Source organism: Plasmodium gallinaceum, assembly GCF_900005855.1.
Source record: "Plasmodium gallinaceum strain 8A genome assembly, contig: PGAL8A_v1_65, whole genome shotgun sequence".
In the NCBI taxonomy this organism is placed as follows: domain Eukaryota; phylum Apicomplexa; class Aconoidasida; order Haemosporida; family Plasmodiidae; genus Plasmodium; species Plasmodium gallinaceum.
Genome location: NW_021628225.1, coordinates 1,238,322 through 1,256,758, shown reverse-complemented (window position 1 = coordinate 1,256,758; position 18,437 = coordinate 1,238,322). Strand labels below are relative to the sequence as shown.

Genomic DNA, 18,437 nt, shown 5'->3' with positions numbered 1-18,437 from the left:
AAAAAAAAAAAATACATTAAAAGTTTTGTTTTAAATAATAAAAATAAGAAAAAAAATTTAAATATCACTCTTTAAAAATAAAGAAAAAAAAAGATATAATTAAATTATTTTTTAAAATTAAATATTTCATATATAAATCATATATTTAAAAAAAAAAAAAAAAAAAAAAAAAAAACAGTATAATAATTGAAATTAATTATTATTTTATTTGAAGTAATTGTAAGAAAAAATGTTAATATATAATATAGAAGTAAATTTTTTTAAATAAATTATAATTTTTTCTGATGAAATTTATTTAAAAAAATTTTATAATTTAATGTGTATATAAATAAATAAAAGTATTGTAATTAAATATAAAAATGTAGTATATATATATATATATATATATATATATATATATATATATATATATATATAATAATTTCCTTAATTTATTTTTCTTCTCTTTAAATGTGTTTTATTTTATCCTATTATATTTTAATATTTTCTTTTTCTTAATTTAAAAATTCTTTATAAATATTTTTCCATAATACAATTTTCTTTTGTTTACATAAGAACAAAATTACGCAAACAAAAATTTTAATTAAAATAGCTATTTAAATTAAAAAAAAAAAAAAAAAAAAAAAAAAAAAAAAATTACAAAATATTAACTATGTAATAGCTACAAAACCTAAAACATTTTGTAAATTTTTTTTGTGTAATGATGACATATCTATATGCTTCTGAAGAAGTTCTTTATTTAAAAATTTTCTCAAACATACAAAACATATGATATCTAAATTGTCACTACTACATTGTTGATTTATATCATTTTTTTCTGCACTATTATTTAAATTATTAAATTCATTAAAATTTTTATTATTGTTGAATTGGGTTGAATTACTTAATGCTTTATTATTAGGGAATTTTAAGTTACTATTAGTAATATACTCATTAAAAGTATCTTTTTTATGAATGCTAGAATTGCTATTATTTTTGGGAATATCATTGTATTCTTTATTTCCTTGATTATTTTCATTATTTTTATTATCCATGTTATTATTATTATTTTTTTTCTCAAGTTCTTTATCTGAAAAATCGTTTTCTTCTGCTGAATCTGTAGAAAAGTGCTTTTTAATAATTTCTTTATTTTTTTTTTCCAAATTATTACAATTACTTTCATTAATATTCATCTGTTCAATTGTTTTCTTTGATGCCAAAGCTATTTTTCTGACTTTTTCTACAAAAGTAGAAATTTTCGTATTTGTTACATTTTCATTTGTATTTTTTGTTTTATTATTTTCACTACTGTTATCGTTATTTTTGTTACATACATTTTCATCTATATTATTTTTTAATGAATTTGACAATAATAATGACTCATTAGTATTTTCATTTTTATAATAGTTTCCTTCTTCATTATCTAAATAAATTCTTACTAAGCATTCTGCTTTTGCATTCCAAATATAATATCCTTTTGATAATGACATATAAAATTTTGTGTTATTATCAAAATATATTTGATAAATGGGATGATAATAATATTGGCTATTATAATCAAAAAAAAATTCTGTTAATTCAGGTTTACCATTTTTTAAAATAATTATTTGAGAAGACCACACTAAAAAAAAAGCATAATGAATTAAATTCATATTTGCAATTGCTTCAAAATAATTAACAAAAAAATTAAAATATGGAATATAATTTTTTGTAACAATGGCCGATGATTTATTTATATTCAATTTAGCCAGATTTATACAATTAAAAAAACATTGTTTTTCTTTTGAATTTACATAATCCAACTTTAAATAATTACTTTGAAAATTTATATAGTAATTCCCTTCAAGTTCTTTCATCATTTTTTCAGCTACATTTTGATTATTGAACTCAATAAAACAAAACCCCTTCCTTTTATTAGAACCCTTTATATCATTAAATAAATACAAATAATCAACATTACGTTTTTCAAATATTTTATTCAAAAATTTTATTATATCTTTGTTAGATATACTACCATCTATATCTTTTAAAATTAACATATTTGTTTTTTCTTCATTGAGCAAGGCCTCTTTTGTTGTTTCAAAGTTTTCTATATTATTTTCAAAGATGTGAAATAAATTATATGAATATAAATTATAGTCACTATTATAATTATCATTTAAGGAAATATCATTATTTGCATTTAATATATTGGTATTCTTAATAAAATTCATTTTATCATTTATCATATCCTCATAATTAGTATTTAAATTATTTATATTACTTGTATAACCAGGATGTGCATTGAATGAATCAATTGCATAATTATTGAATACCTTTTGATCATTGTTTAAATTAAAATTGTTTTTTAAATACAAATTATCCGATTTATTTACATTATTTTTTAAAAAATTACTTATATTCTTAGATTCGGTTTCCACTATTTTTGAATCACTAGTTTTAGCTGCTTTGCAAAAATAGCATACTGTTCTTCTAGAAAAATTTAAAAAATTACATAATGAACAATACCAATCATTAAATTTTTTTAATTGTTGTTTTTCTTCATTATTCTTATTTTTTTTTTTTAGTTTAAATATTGGAAATATATAACAAATATTTTTTTTTATTTCAATACAATTATTTTCTTCAAAAAGAGAAAATAATTTTCCACAAGCTTCGTTAGATGGAAACTCAATTATACAACACTTGTCATCGTTTATTTTATTATCTGATTTTTCGTTTAGTATATATTGTTGTATATTATTAAAGTATGAATTATTTTTTAAAAACTCTAAATTTTCTTTTATGAATAAATCATCTTTTATAGAAAAATAAGATAATTTATTTATATATATATTCAAAGGTAATGAAAATGCATTATTTATTGCAATATTTCTAATAATTTCATCAATTTCCTCTTCCGTTATATCATCAGGTATTTTATATATAAAAATAAATCTTGATAATTCAATATTAGTTTTATTTTCTAAAATTTCATTTGTATTTTTTATTTTTTTTATGTTATCATTTGCAAATAAACCATTTTCTTCATAGTCAATGAATCTTTTTTTTTTTTTATTATATTTATTATATTTATCATAAGAATTTGAAGAATATTCTCGTTCTTCATCATCATCATTGTTATATGATATTTTTCTTTCTTCTTTATTTTTAGAAATAGATTTACTTTCATTTCTTCTATTTTCATTTTTGTTGTATAAACTAGTATTATTATTATTACTCCTACTTATTCTTCTTTCTTTTTCAAAATTTCTATTTCTGTATTTATGATAGTATTCACTGTTATTTCTGCTATGATAATTTTTTTCAACACTTTTATTACTATTCTTTCTTTCTTCATGTCTTCTCTTACTCCTTTTTACATTATATTCATCATCATATTTAATATCATGTTTTCTATCATATTTACTATCATAATTTCTATCGAACTTGTCATCATATTTTCTATCGTATTTATCATCATGTTTTCTATCGTACTTATCATCATATTTTCTATCGTACTTATTATCATATTTTCTGTCGTACTTATCGTCATATTTTTTATCATACTTATCATCATGTTTTTTATAATACTTATCATCATATTTTCTATCGTACTTATCATCATATTTATCATATTTACTATCATATTTTTTCTCAAATCTATTATCACTTTTATTATCTCTATTTTCATTTTTAAAATTTCTATCTTTATATTTTCCTAAATAATTCTTATCATCTTTTTTATAATCCTTTTTACTTAAATTATTAGATGACTTTAATTTAGTACTTTCCATTTCTTCCTTTTTATTAAAATTTTGTTTTCGAATACTATTATTTCTTTCATAAAAATCTTTTTCTTTTTCTTTTTCTTTATCTTTTTCTTTATCTTTTCTTTGTTTTTCACAATTGTCTCTATTATGTGTCAAGTTATAGTTTTTTTCATTGCTATTTTTATTGTAAATTTCTCCATAATTATCTCTATAATATTTATTTTTAAATGACATTTTCATTCATAATTAAAATTATTTATTAATAATATTTTAATTTTATTTTAATATTCATAGCTTTTTTATTTCGTATTTTTAAATTTCTTTTTTTTTTTTTTTTTTTTGATACTTTTTTTTTTTCAAAAAAAAAAAAAAAAAAAAAAAATGGAAAAATTAAAGATTATATATCATAACTGTTAAAATTTTTTAACATTTATCTCTACATAGAATTAAGTAGAAACGGCAAATTCACCAATAAATATTAACATGAACATTTTACAATTAAAAATGAAAATATGTAAACAGAAAAAATTATTAAAATAGAACTATTACAGAATAAAAATCAAATAAAAAAATTAAAAAATGAAAAAAAAAATAAATTATTAAATAAAAATAAATATCATATAAACACATCTTAAAATTTCATTTTTTTTTTTAAATTAACAAAGCATTATTTTTATAAATAATGTATATTTAACTTCATTACATATTCATTTTCTTTTTGTTCTTATATATATATATATATATATATTTCTTTTATTTCATTATGCTTTTTTAATAAATTATTACATTTTTATGACTTAATTTTATAGGAAAAAAAAAAAAAATTAAAAATACAAAAGTTTTAAGAAATGAAAATTAAATAATATTCTTTTCAATGAAAAATTTATTGAATTATCAAAAGATATAATGGCTTTTTTTATTGTAATTTTAATATTATTATTTATTTATTTTATATTTGATTATCATTTCTGCTCTAAAGGATTAGTTTTTTATTTAGGGAATAAATCTTTGAAAATTCTCAAAAAGTAAAAGAAAATATATATTTATTAAAGTTCCATTTATTATTAACTAGATATGTGTAATATACTAATATTAATAATATTGAAAATGTTTTATTATCTTTTTTTTTTTTTTTTTCTTTTTTTTTTCCTTACAAATAAGAAATCTTAAAAAATACTTGATGTATTTCTTTTTTTTAATTATATATAATTTTTTTATTGTATTTATTAATATATATGTGGAAATATTTAACAAGTATGTATATATATTTTTTTATTATTTTTTAATAGATGCAATAATATTGAAAAGGTTTATAGAAGTACTATATATTTAATGCACCCATTCCTTCAACATATATTTGTTCATCTATATTATTTGTATTTAGAAAAAAAAAAAAGTTATCTAAATGGCTTAATTTCTGAAAAATTAGGAAATAATACAAATAATAGTAATAATAATTGTATTCATCATTTTTTAATTAGAATTATTGAGAACATAAAAAATTTTATATATATCAAGTTATTAAATATATTTATTTTTATTGTTGAATATACAAATATCTACGAAAATATTAATTTTAATTTTCATATTAATACAAGAGAAGTTTTAAATAATAACAATTTTGGTACAGTAATTATTGATTATTACTTGCCAAATGCTACAACAAAAAAAAAAAACGTCAAGGATGATAAGTTAAACAATTCTGATAAAATAGATTTATATGATCTCGTAAATATTAACCGGCAAAAAAAGATAAATTTAATTTTAATAGATAATAAATGGAAACGTATTTTAAATATAGAAAAAGTCGATGATGCCAATGTTCAATATTTATATTTGCAAGATACTGTTTTGATTCAGTATCTTCAATTTTCACGGATTCTTAATAATGATCTTATAAAAAATATAAATGATAGAAATGAAGATAAAGGAATCCAATATATAAAAGAAAAAGAAAAAACTTATAAGGGGGAAGAAATAAATAGCAAACAGAAAAATATCACTTTAACAAATAAAGAACCAAAAGAAGAAATTCAAAGAAATAATGTAATAAAAGAACAAATAGATGAAAAACTAAAATATATAATGATAAATACTAGAGAATTAGAAAATAAAATAAATTTGAAAAATAATATAATAGCAAATGAAGAAATAGAAGAAAATATAATCATAGAAGAGAAAGAATTAAATGAAAAATTGAAAAATAAAGAAAAAATTCAGAATAATAATAATAATAATAATATAAATAAAAATAAGGAAAATGTTATTAAAGATAAATTAAATATGTACCTTAATCATTTGAAGTATAAAAATATAAAAGGAATTATTATTATAGTGCCAGAAATATTTTATAACTATATAAATATAAAGGATATGAAAAATAAAATCCCCTTATATTATTTTTTAACAAAAGATATAAAGATTGATTCTTTTACAATTATAGCAAAGTTATTAGGTTATATTTGCGTTCACATACATATAAACGTTAATTTTGGATTATCAATTCCATTTATATTTAAAACTAAAAATACTAATATTTTTAACCTATCAAATAATTTTAATTTTCATAAAAATAAAAATTCCATTAATATTTATAATAAAGATAGAGATACTAATATAGAAAAAGAAGAAGATTCATCATATATAAATAGTTTAAAAAACAGTTTTATATTTAATAATGAAACCAATGAACATGAGCAAATACGAAGCTCCTCTTCATATATTAGCTATGATGAAAAAGAAAAAATAAATTCTAATAATAAATCTTATAATAACAATGGTATTAATAATTTTGAAAATAATAGTAATAATATTTACAAAAATTATGATTTTAAAGTAAATTATAATAATGAAAATTTTTCTTCAGAAGAAATAAATACTCCATTATTTTCATCTCCATTTTCGTTTTTTAGTGATAATTATAATGATTTAAATATAGCAATGAATCACTTTAAAATAATTTTTAAAAATTATAATTTTATTTTTTTAAGTTTTAATGATGGTACTAATATTTTACTGAATTATTTTTTAGAAAAAATTTATAAGAAAAGAAAAAAAAAAGGAATGGATGAACATATGAATAGTCAATTTAATTTAAATAATGCTAATGTATATAAATATCATTTGCAGAAATATAAAGGCAATGAAGATATAAAAAAAGATTCATGTGATAATGTAAATGAGAAAAAAAATAATTCAAGAACATTTCAATCAAATAGAAACGAAGAAGAAAAGGAATTTATAAATATACAAAATAAGAATAACATAATGAATTTGTTTTTCAAAGACAAAAAAAAATTAAAAGAAAATAAGGAAAAAAAGCTTATAGGACTCAAAAGAAGTAATGTTGAAATAATATCAGATGATTCAAAAAAGAAAGAAAAAAAGACATTATATAATATATATGATAAAGAGGAAGAAAAAGAAGATAAAATAGATGAGAAAAATTTAGAAGATTCAAATGGAAGTTTTGATGAAGTTGAAGTTTTTAATGAAGTAGTAAACGAACAAATTAAGCAGAAAGTAATACCAGATGAAGAAGAAGAAGAAGAAGAAGAAGAGGACGATATTGATGAAGAAAAAGATGAAGAGGAAGAGAAAGTGGAAGAAAAAGAAGATTATGTTGTTTATGACAATTATTATGAAGAAGATGAGAATGATAATGGAGAAAATGAAGGTGGTGATGAAGAATACTTAGAGGAGGAAAAAATAAAAGACATAAATGAGAATTTAAAAAAAGAGAAATCAAAAAAAAAAAATAACAAAAAAAACATAGAAAATCATAAAATAGAAAAAACCAAAAATAATAAAAAAAAATGGAAAAGTGAAAAAATTGAATCTTTATTAAGTTTATCAAAACTTAATAATATTTTTAATAAAAGTACAGATATTATATTAGAAAAAAATAATGAGGAATATAAAAGTAAGGATGAAAAGAACGAAAGTAAACTATCCAATTCCAGCAACACAAAAATAACAAAAAAAAACATGGATTCAAATACAAATAAAGTTCATTCTAACAATAAATATACTAATTTAAATTTAACTAATTTTACATCTTTTATTAAAAAAAATAGTAATATTCATCAAAATTTTTCAGCAGAAAACATTAAAAAGAATATAGAACATCAGGTTAAATCAAATGATAATTTTTTAGAAAATTTAAAAAAGAAAAAAATAAAATTAAATGTTTTAAAAACACTTGGAAATAAGGATTCTAAAATGAAAGATGATGCATTAAAAGATGCTTCAGGTTTTTCACAAAAATTTCGATATAGTTTTTTTAAAATAAAAAATAAATTTAAACAAAACTTTAACAATTCTGAAAATAAAATAGCACAAGATAAGAAAATCGTTGAAAGAGATAAAATGAATATCAACTCTTTTAATAAAAACAAAAATAGAAAAGATTCTGAAGAAAATAGTAGCACATTAGTGGATTATAATTATGATGACTATAGAAAAAAACATACAAAAGAATTATGCATTTTAATTAATTTTTCATATAATAATATGTTTGATATATTTAATTATCCGGACGACTTTACTGAAAAAAAAAAAAAAAAATTCTCTTTAATTCATAAAATTTTTTATTCTTTAAATGTATTTTTTAATTCATTTTCAACTTTAATAAAACAAAGATATTTTTTTAGTTGCACAGAAGAATTAACTAAATTTCTAAAAATGTCTTTATTTTTTAATTATGATGGAAAATCAATTTATAATATTAATAGTCAAAATAACATGGAGAATAATATTTTATTTGGCATTAATAAAAATTGTAGTAGCTGTGGAATGAAATTAAAATATTTAAACGATTGCTATTGTATTTTACGTAATGAAAACGACCTTGTAAATAATGTGTCTAATAATGGAATAAACTGCACAAATAATTCAAATAATATTAATTTAGGAAGTGATAGTTATAATTTACATAAATGTTACAAGGATACAGGAAATTGTAACAAAAGTTCTTTCAATTCTATTCCTAATCACTCTAATAATAATAAGGATCCCAATAAAACTTATAATAAATGTAGTGATAATTTGAATTATAATGTTATTAACTGTAATAATATTATTAGTACTAAGAATGATTGTGCTATTATTTGTCATAATTGTAATAAAAATATTAGTTGTAGATATAATATTACAAATGAAAACGATGAATATTGTACTAATAATAATATTTATAAAAATGAATATATTTTTTATGATAATTATTGTCTAAATGATATAAGCGATAAATTAAATAATCTTAGAAATAGAAGAAAAAATGATAAATCATATGATTTATCTAAGAAAATAAATACTATAATCAAAAACTCAGAAAATTACTATAATTTTATAAACGAAAATAATTCATCTATAAATAATGAATATTTAATAAAAAGTAAAAAGAAAGAAAAAAAAAAAAATTTTTGTGATAAAAACAATGAAGCAAGTGTGAATATCCCATGTAGCAAGAGTAATACTTTAGAAGATAATTTAGATAATAATAACCTGATATATAATGATATAAATAACCTAAATGATATCAATATAAGAAATCTAAAAAATATAAAATACGAAGATAATTCTGAAAATAAAATAAATATTCATTTTAATATTGAGAAATTACATGAAAAGTGGAAAGTATATTTTGAAAATAACAAATTATGCTTAAGTAATCAAGACTACTTTTTATTTAATCTGTCATTTATATATAATATATATAATTACTTAATATTAATATATATATGCACATATTTTAGAGAAGATAGTTACTTTAATTTTTGTGATAATCAGAAATTTTATCAATTTATTAAAAAAGTTCATTCATTTAATAAAAAAAAAGAGTGTTGTTGGAGCATTAGACATTTATGTGACACATCTGTCATACCCAATTTTTTTGATTTTAAAGATTATAAATTATTAAAAGCCTTTTTTTTTTTGTTACAGAATTCTTCTAATATGTTTATCTCTAAAAACATTGAATATTTCAATTTTCCCGTTGTCTTAATTTTTTGTTCAGATTCAAAAAATTTTAATTTTAATCATTTAGATATTATTAAAATTTCAAAAAACAACAATATTATATATTTATTATACAAAAGAGGAAATGAAGGTTTATTTTTATCAGGTTTAAAACCCTTTATATGGATACACAAGGTTCTTTTTGATTTTGTTGAATCCATATTTTCATCAAGTTATGATAATTAAAATTTAAAAAAAAAAAAAAAAAAAAACACACACACACACATTTTTTTTTTCCATTTTTGATTTTTTAACATAATATATTGCGTAAAAAGTATTGAGAGAATTATTTATGAAAATACATTTTTTTTTGTAATTTTTTTAAATAATGAAAAAAATATTTTATTCTTAAAGAAACTTACCATATAACTCTATTTTTTTTTGTAGAAACATATCTTTTTTAAAATCTAGGATTTTTTTATTATGTATATATAATTTAAATTTTTTTTTTTAATTTTATGAATTTTTTAAAAGAACATTATGAATATAATTAAATTCAACATGTATGCAACATATATAAATGAAATTTTGTTTGTTTAATTTTTTTTTAAAATATAAACTAACTTTAATAAAATAATTATAAATTTTGTATCAGGTAATATAAAAAAAAAAAAAAAAAAAATATAATAAATGTTAATACATTCTTTGTAATATTTAAAAAAAGCTAGAATAATAAAATATTTTATGTATTTTTGACATTCTGTTGCTTAAAAGAATAAAAATTTGTATTACATTTTTATGCTTAAATAAAAATGTTCTTTATAATTTTTTTATTTTAATATTTCATTGTCATACAAATTTATAAAATTTCTTATCTTCAATTACAACAGAAAAAATAATATAAAAATATTATATTCTACATACGAAAAAAAAAAAAAAAAAAAAAATTAATTTCATTATACTTATATTACAATTAATATAAAAAAAAAAAAAAAAGAAAAAGACAAACAAAAAAAATTGATTTTACAATTTGTTAAGAAACTTTAAACAAAAACTTCAATATAAATAATATAAAGTTAAAATATCAATATCTCAAACTACTGGAATTTATTCATAATTTCTTCAAACAAAATAAAGATGATTACGTAATTCACAAAAAAAAAAAAAAAAAAATACTATAATTATAATGATAAAAAATTTTTTTTTTTTAATTTTGTAATTTCATTTCTATCAACCTTTGAGCAAATTTTTTATGATTGAAATTATCAGGATTTATTTGTACAACTTTATTTTGATAAGATATTGCTTCATTTAAATTTCCTAAGTTATCGTAACACGATGCAATTAATGATAAAACCTCTGTATTATTTGGTTCTTTTTTAAGTATTGCTTCAAAATAAGCAAGAGCAATATTGCTATCAATATATCTATATAAATTACCCAAAGAAAATAAGGTAGGTATGTGATTTTCATCAGTTGAAAGGATACGTTTAAATGTATTTATGGCTTTTTCAGTTTCATTCATCTGTTGATATAATACTCCTTTCTTATATATATAATCTACTTTTGAAGGATTATAAGAACAAGCTTTATCATAATAAAACAGAGATTTATCTATAAAATCATGCATACAGCATAAATCACCTATTTCATTATACAATGATGCAATTTTTTTATTTATTGAAACATTATCAACAGTAATTGATGAACTTGAATCATAACGTTTATTTTTTTGTCCCAAATTTTGTGGATCTAATTTCAATGATTTGTTAGCCATATCTAATGGTTTTATTTCAAATTCAAGCACATTTTTATATATTCTTGAGTTATCATCCTTTAATTTTTTCAAAATTTTTAGGCATTTAAAATATAAATCAAGTGATTCTTTAAAATTATAGCTTCTTATTTCTCTTGCTTTTCTAATTATTTCCTCAACATCATGTTCTTTAAAATATTCTTCTTCATTCTCATAATTTTCTGTATCCAAAAGCCTCATACTTGTATAATTGTAATATTCTAAATTCTTACTAGCAGATCCTCCCATGTTTCGTAAAAATATGATATCACTTACTACTTTTTTTATTAAAAATAAAAACTTATTATAATATAAATCCTATTTAAACTTAATAATCTTTTGATTATAACTTTTCTTATATATTTGATTTAATATTTTAAAAATATATAATATTATTATTATTCAAATAAAATTTTTTTTTTATATTTTCTTATAATTATGAATAGTTATTTAAAGAAAAGGCATGCATAAACTTATTTTAGTTTTTTAATAATAAAATTTAAAGATTAAAATTTATAAAAAGAAAATATATTTTTTTTTTAATTTCATAATTAAATATTTTTATTAAAAATATATAAAAAGAAGATATTTGTTTTTTAAATAATTACCGCAAAAAAATATTATTTGATCAGGAAAAAAAAAAAAAAAAAAAAAAAAAAAAATTATATTTGGAATTCAAATTAAATACATTTATAATGCCATATATGTTCTTAAAATGTTAAAAGAAAACAAAATAGGTAAACTAATATTATTAAATTGTAATAGAAATAAATTGAAAATTTGCATATGCTTTTATTTTGAAAAATATCTTTTTTAAATAAATACATATTTTTTCAAGATTGGAAAGTTTTTAAATTAAATTTTTTATGCTTCAAGTTTTTCTAATTAAGTGCATATTTGCAGTTTTCATTGATATGATTTACAAAAAAAAAAAAAAAAAAAAAATCTAAATAATGGACAACACAACTTTATATTAACTATAATTATATATCTATTATTTAAAATATTTAGATTAATAAAAGATCTACCATATTCTATAATTAAAATATATTTTATAATTTTTTTTTTTTTTGGTATTTTATTGGAAACTATAGAAATTTAAAGTTTTTTGTTTAAACAACACACTTTCAAATTTAAGAAAAAACATTTTTAATCATTTACATATATTTACCAATTAATTTATTATATTCATTTATTTTATTATTTAATATATTTTAGATTATTTATTCAATTAAAAAATTATTATTTTATTTTTTTAATCGTTTCATTTAAATTTTAATATTTTGTCCTCTATTTCCACCCAAAACAGTTGTAAATATGAATAATATATTTATTTTAATTATTAAAAAAAAAGAGCTAATAAAATTATTTTCCTTAAAATTAAACATTTTCTCATATTTATTTTTATTTAAAAATAAGTAATTTAAAAAAAAAATTTCTTAATTTTCTATATTTTTTTTTTTATTTTCATATATAAAATGGAATTTTTGTCTAGTAAATATTTTTTTTGGAAAAATCAATTTCTATAACTCCGTCATTTCAGTTTTTCCTTAATAAAAATTAAATAAAATTTTCTTCATTTTAACAAATTATTTAATTTAATAATAATAAAATAGAAAAAATATATTCCATACTAATATTACAAAATTTTCAGTTACTTTTGAAAGTCATTTAAACTATTCTTTTGGTATCATTCTTAATTTTAGTTTATCATTTAATAATACATTTTTTTTAATATTAATTACAATATATATACTAATTACAAATATAAATTAAAACAATAATATATCTTCTAAATATTTTTACTAATAATTTGTTTTATTCAATTTATTTTTCGTTTTTAATTTTTTTTTTTTTTTTTTTTTTTTTTAGCAATTTTAAAAAATAAAAAATGTAATCATCAATTTAAAGAATTATAAATCATAATATTGTTTAAATAAATTTTTTAATTAATATTCAAAAATTTAAATGAATGAAAAAAAAAAATTAAGCAAAATTATAATAAATATTTAACAGAAAAAAAAAATTTATATCTGAATAATCTTTGTTCTAAATTTTTTTTTTTTTTGACGCTTTCTACATTTTTTTTTTTTATTTAAAACTTGAAAAAAAAAAATTTTTTTAATATTATTTTTAATAAAATAAAAATAAAAATTGAATTAGTTTGTTTAAAAAAATGAAAGTATTTTAAAAACATAAATTTCAATAATTAAGAATTACCATTATCTTTTTAGTATTCTAAATTAATTTTTTTTTTTTTTTTGAATAATATAAAAATTAATTTCAATTTTGCAAAAGATGGCTTGTTTGGAATATAAAATTAAGAGGAAGCAGAAGAATAAAAAAAACAAAAAAAAAAGTATATTAAAAGAGAAAAAGAATAAAATATTTCAAAATAATGAGAATAATACTAAAGAAATAAAAAAAGTCAAAGATGAAAAAATGAAGATTTTTGAAATCAAAAAAAATAAAAATAATCTTAATAAAGTAAAAAAAGAAATTAAAAAAAAAAAATTAAAAAAAAAAAAAGAAAAGAAGATCAATATAGAATTGGAAAATACTAATAATACTAATTCTGAAAAATGCTCAAATATTATAGAAAATAGTTTAAACGATTTAAAAGGTAAATCCAATGACACTAAAAAGGATTCAAAAATTAATTCATTAAATGAATTAAAAAATGATTCAGAAACATCAATAGAAAAGTTTGAAAATGAAAAGAAAATAGAAGTTAAATCACATGAAGAAAATACACAAGAAACCTTTTATAGTGAAGTAAAGTTTGAAGATTTAGATATTTGTGATGCATTAAAAAAAGGGTTGAAAGATTTAAATTTTGTTAAATTGACAGAAATTCAAGCAAAATGTATTCCTCATTTTTTAAATGGTAAGGATATATTGGGTGCAGCTAAAACAGGTTCAGGAAAAACCCTAGCATTTCTTATACCATCTATCCATATCCTATATAATATAAAATTTTTACCTAAAAATGGAACAGGAGTTTTAATTATATCACCAACAAGAGAATTATGTCTTCAAATATATCAAGTTTGTAAAGATTTATGTAAGTATATACCTCAAACTAATGGTATTATTATTGGTGGTATGAGCAGAAATGAAGAGAAAAAAAAATTTGTTCATGGTATAAATATTTTGATTGCTACTCCTGGAAGATTATTAGACCATATGCAAAACACAAAAGAATTCGTATATAAAAATTTGATATGTTTAATTATTGATGAAGCTGATAGATTATTGCAAATTGGTTTTGAAGAAGAAATTAATTTAATTATAAAAAGATTACCAAAAAAAAGACAAACTGCTTTATTTTCAGCTACTCAGACAACTAAAGTGGAAAGTTTGATTAGACTTTCTTTACAAAAACCTATATTCATAGAAGTAACTACAAAAATAGCAACTGTGGAAAGATTACAACAAGGATATGCTTTAGTTGAAGAAGACAAAAGATTTCTTTTGTTATTTACTTTTTTAAAAAGAAATTTATCAAAAAAAATAATGGTATTTTTTAATAATTGTATGTCAGTTCAATTTTATAATGACTTACTAAATTACATTGATATTCCAACATATTGCATTCATGGTAAAAAAAAACAAAATAAACGCTTGAAAAGTTTTCATGATTTTTCAAGTGCTCAAAGTGGTATTTTATTATGTACTAATGTAGCTGCGAGGGGGTTAGATATACCCAATGTTAATTACATTATTCAATACGATCCACCTGATGATTCAAAAGAATATATTCATAGAGTTGGAAGAACTTGTAGAGGAAATAATTCCAATGGATCAGCTATTATATTTTTAATGGAACATGAATTAAAGTTTTTAAACTACTTAAAATTTTATAACATACCAATAAATCAATTTGCTTATGATACAAATAAAATTATAAATATACAGTCACATATTCAATCGATTGTTACAAAAAATTTTCATTTACACAAAATGGCTAGAGAAGCTTTTAAAGCATATTTAAATGTAAAAAAAAAAAACAAAAATATTAATATATACATCTTTGTATAATTTTGTTTTTCATGATTTTTATATAATTATTATCTTTTTTTTTTTTTTTTTTTTTTTTAGAGTTATATTACTTACGCATTGAAGGATGTTTTTGATGTAAACAATTTGAATTTACTTTTGGCTTCCAAAAATTTTGGATTAGAAGTACCACCAAAAGTTGATTTAAATTTAAAATTAAATATAAAAAAAAAGAAATTTAAATAAATGAAAACAAATCTAACTTTATTATACCTTTAAATTTTTAATTTTTATTATTTTAATAATTAAAACAAAATTATGTATTTTTTTTTATTTTTTTTATTTTTTATTGTATTAACATTTGTATAACAATTTATTGATATATGTTCATATTAAATTTATAATTTCTCATTATTCATGTTTCTTATTTTTTTACATGATTTTTTTTCTTTTTAAAATTGACTAATTTTGTTAAACTTTCATAATAATTTTTCTTTTTCAATTTTTCTCTTTCTTCGTTTTCCTTTTTTTCTTTTTCCTATATAATAAATATATATATATATATATATATATATATGAATATATTAGAGAATTAATTTTATTTTTTTTCAAATATAAATACATAAAGATCGTATATATTTTTCAAGTTTTCGGCCTCTTTTTTATCTTCTTCTAGTTGCTCTAATTTTTTTTTCTTCTTTTCCATCTATAAGATATTTTTAGACAGAAAAAAATTTTAAGGAAAAATAATTTTATTGATATACATATGTATTGTTATATAACAATTTTTAAGTAAATTTATTAACCAGCGCAATTAATCTTGCATTATTTAATTCATCTATCTTTTTTTTTTTTTCTTCTTCTTCTAAAACTCTTTTTTGTTCATCTTTAATTTTTTTTTCTTTTTGCCATCTTCAAATAAAAATTAGGTAGATTTTAAGTTACATAACAAATTTAATATAATGTAAAACTAAATTAAAATGTAAAATATTTTATTATATATATTTATTTTCTATATATTTTTACTTCATTGCTTGAATATCATCAAAATGAGCTAGCAGTTCAACATTTTTTTTTTGTTTCATTCGTATTTCATGGATTTCTTTTTCTTTTTCTTCCTTTTCCTTTTTTATTTTTTCTTCATATTCTTTCTCTCGTTGTTCTTTTTCTTCCAGATATCTTACATATCTATAATTTTTTTTTCGTTTTAATATTGATAATTTAATATGGGAATAAAAAGTTTTTTTTTTTATTTCAGTATTTTTTTTTTTAATTTTTTTACTCTTCATCTTTTTTTTTCTCCTCTTTTTTTTTTTCATTTGAAGCTTATTTTTAAAAAAGGAAAATATATATTATATAAATATATATACTTATAGAGAGAAGAAGGAAAATGGTTGAAGGAAATATTATTTCTATATGTTTATTTTTAATTAATTAATAATATGTATAAATTATTATATTGATTAATTTTTCAAATTTTCTATATTACATTCAATGTGTTTTCTATTGCTCTCTAATATATAATTGTAAAGTACTTTTTGTTCCATAATTTTTTCTTGTCTTTTTTCTAATTCTTCAATTTTACTTTTTTCAAATTGTTTTTGCATTCGTTTTCCTTCTATGATTTTTAATCTTTCTTCTTCTTGTTTTTTTAGCTATTGGAACATAAAAATATTCAGTAATCATAAAAAAAATTAAGGTATTTATGTATATGTTTTATAATAATTTTCTTTTTTAATATTTTTATATACATAATTTTCGTGAATTTGATTTTTTATTATTAATGCACTCTCTTTATTTTTTAGAATAATATTTTTTTCTAATTCTTTTTGTTTCTTTTCAATTTCTGACAAATATGTCGTTTCAATTTCTTCTCTTTTGATATTTTCTTCATTTAGTTTTTCTTGTCTCAATCTTTCAGGTTTATAAATTTAGAATAATATTATAAATAAAATGTGTAATTTTTAATTATATATGTAGATTCAAATTGTATCGTGCATATATAATAATTTCTATATATTATGTAGCAAAAATTTTTAAGTATTAACTTTTTTTCTTCAATTTGTTTTTGTAGTTCTTTTAATAAGTCATTATCATTCTTAATAATTCTTGATGATTTATTTGTCGTCTCTTCCTGTAGCACAATAAATATTATAAAATGGAAACATTTATACATTTTTAGCTCTTTTATGAAAATTTTTTAACTCATTTTATTTTTTATACTTCTTTTTGATCAATGGAAATTTTCTTAATATTTTTAAATTCATCTTGTTTTTGTATAAACTCTAAAATTTCCTTTGAAAAGAAAAACAAAAAGAATATGTAAAACAGAAGGTAGTGTACTTAATATTTTCGCTTAACTATCTTGTTTTTTTTTTTTTCTTCTTGTAGATGTCTCATAATTATATTTTATCATATATGTTATTTTGTTTATTGTTGTTATATTTAAAAAAAAAAAAAATTTGTTTTTCTACTATATAAAATTAATATTTTAAAAATACTTCTCTTTTCGCTGAACTTATGATTCCTTTATTTTTTTTATCATCTCCTTTTAACCATTTCTATTTAAAAAGAAGAAAAAAAATGTTTCTATACTTAAAAAAAAAAAAAAAGTAAGAAAATAACAAATATAAAATAAGTGTTGTAAATACTTCTTCAATTTTATTTAATTCTTCATTTAACAATTGATTTTCTCTTTTTTTTTTCTTTTTCTTTATTTTAGACAAAAAATTACTACTCAAGTTCATTTTTTTTTTTTTTAAAATAGGAAGAATTCTACTAAATATGTTGGTAATATAAAAAAGGATATATTTTAAATCTTAAGTTTGTGCAATAATATATATATAAAAAAAAAAAAAAAAAAAAAAAAAAAATTAATCTACTTTACTATGAAAAAAAATACTAAAAAAATTATTTTTAAAAAATTTCAAATGAAATTATATAATAAAAAAAAAAAA

The 18,437-nt window shown here is 17.6% G+C and overlaps 5 protein-coding genes across 5 annotated transcripts; 2 read left to right on the top strand and 3 right to left on the bottom strand.

Annotated features, from left to right (window-relative positions):
* Window positions 1-650: 650 nt before the first annotated feature.
* Window positions 651-3,965, bottom strand: PGAL8A_00159800 (Ran-binding protein, putative; the record flags this gene model as incomplete). The annotated part of the gene is made up of 1 exon (XM_028675151.1): window positions 651-3,965. The coding sequence occupies one exon, from the start codon at window positions 3,963-3,965 to the stop codon at window positions 651-653; it is 3,315 nt and encodes a 1,104-aa protein (XP_028526711.1).
* Window positions 3,966-4,637: 672 nt separating this feature from the next.
* Window positions 4,638-9,932, top strand: PGAL8A_00159700 (conserved Plasmodium protein, unknown function; the record flags this gene model as incomplete). Its single annotated transcript, XM_028675150.1, has 2 exons — window positions 4,638-4,756; window positions 5,021-9,932. 2 exons carry the CDS (start codon window positions 4,638-4,640, stop codon window positions 9,930-9,932), a joined length of 5,031 nt encoding a protein of 1,676 aa, XP_028526710.1.
* Window positions 9,933-10,893: 961 nt separating this feature from the next.
* On the bottom strand, window positions 10,894-11,730 carry PGAL8A_00159600 (tetratricopeptide repeat protein, putative; the record flags this gene model as incomplete). The annotated part of the gene is made up of 1 exon (XM_028675149.1): window positions 10,894-11,730. The coding sequence occupies one exon, from the start codon at window positions 11,728-11,730 to the stop codon at window positions 10,894-10,896; it is 837 nt and encodes a 278-aa protein (XP_028526709.1).
* A 2,049-nt stretch (window positions 11,731-13,779) lies between these two features.
* HAS1 (ATP-dependent RNA helicase HAS1, putative) lies at window positions 13,780-15,726 on the top strand (the record flags this gene model as incomplete). Its single annotated transcript, XM_028675148.1, has 2 exons — window positions 13,780-15,477; window positions 15,583-15,726. The coding sequence occupies 2 exons, from the start codon at window positions 13,780-13,782 to the stop codon at window positions 15,724-15,726; spliced, it is 1,842 nt and encodes a 613-aa protein (XP_028526708.1).
* Window positions 15,727-16,078: 352 nt separating this feature from the next.
* On the bottom strand, window positions 16,079-18,227 carry PGAL8A_00159400 (conserved Plasmodium protein, unknown function; the record flags this gene model as incomplete). The annotated part of the gene is made up of 10 exons (XM_028675147.1): window positions 16,079-16,186; window positions 16,287-16,392; window positions 16,507-16,668; window positions 16,763-16,805; window positions 16,970-17,135; window positions 17,232-17,394; window positions 17,529-17,614; window positions 17,704-17,775; window positions 17,982-18,041; window positions 18,132-18,227. The coding sequence occupies 10 exons, from the start codon at window positions 18,225-18,227 to the stop codon at window positions 16,079-16,081; spliced, it is 1,062 nt and encodes a 353-aa protein (XP_028526707.1).
* Between the last annotated feature and the right edge of the window lie 210 nt (window positions 18,228-18,437).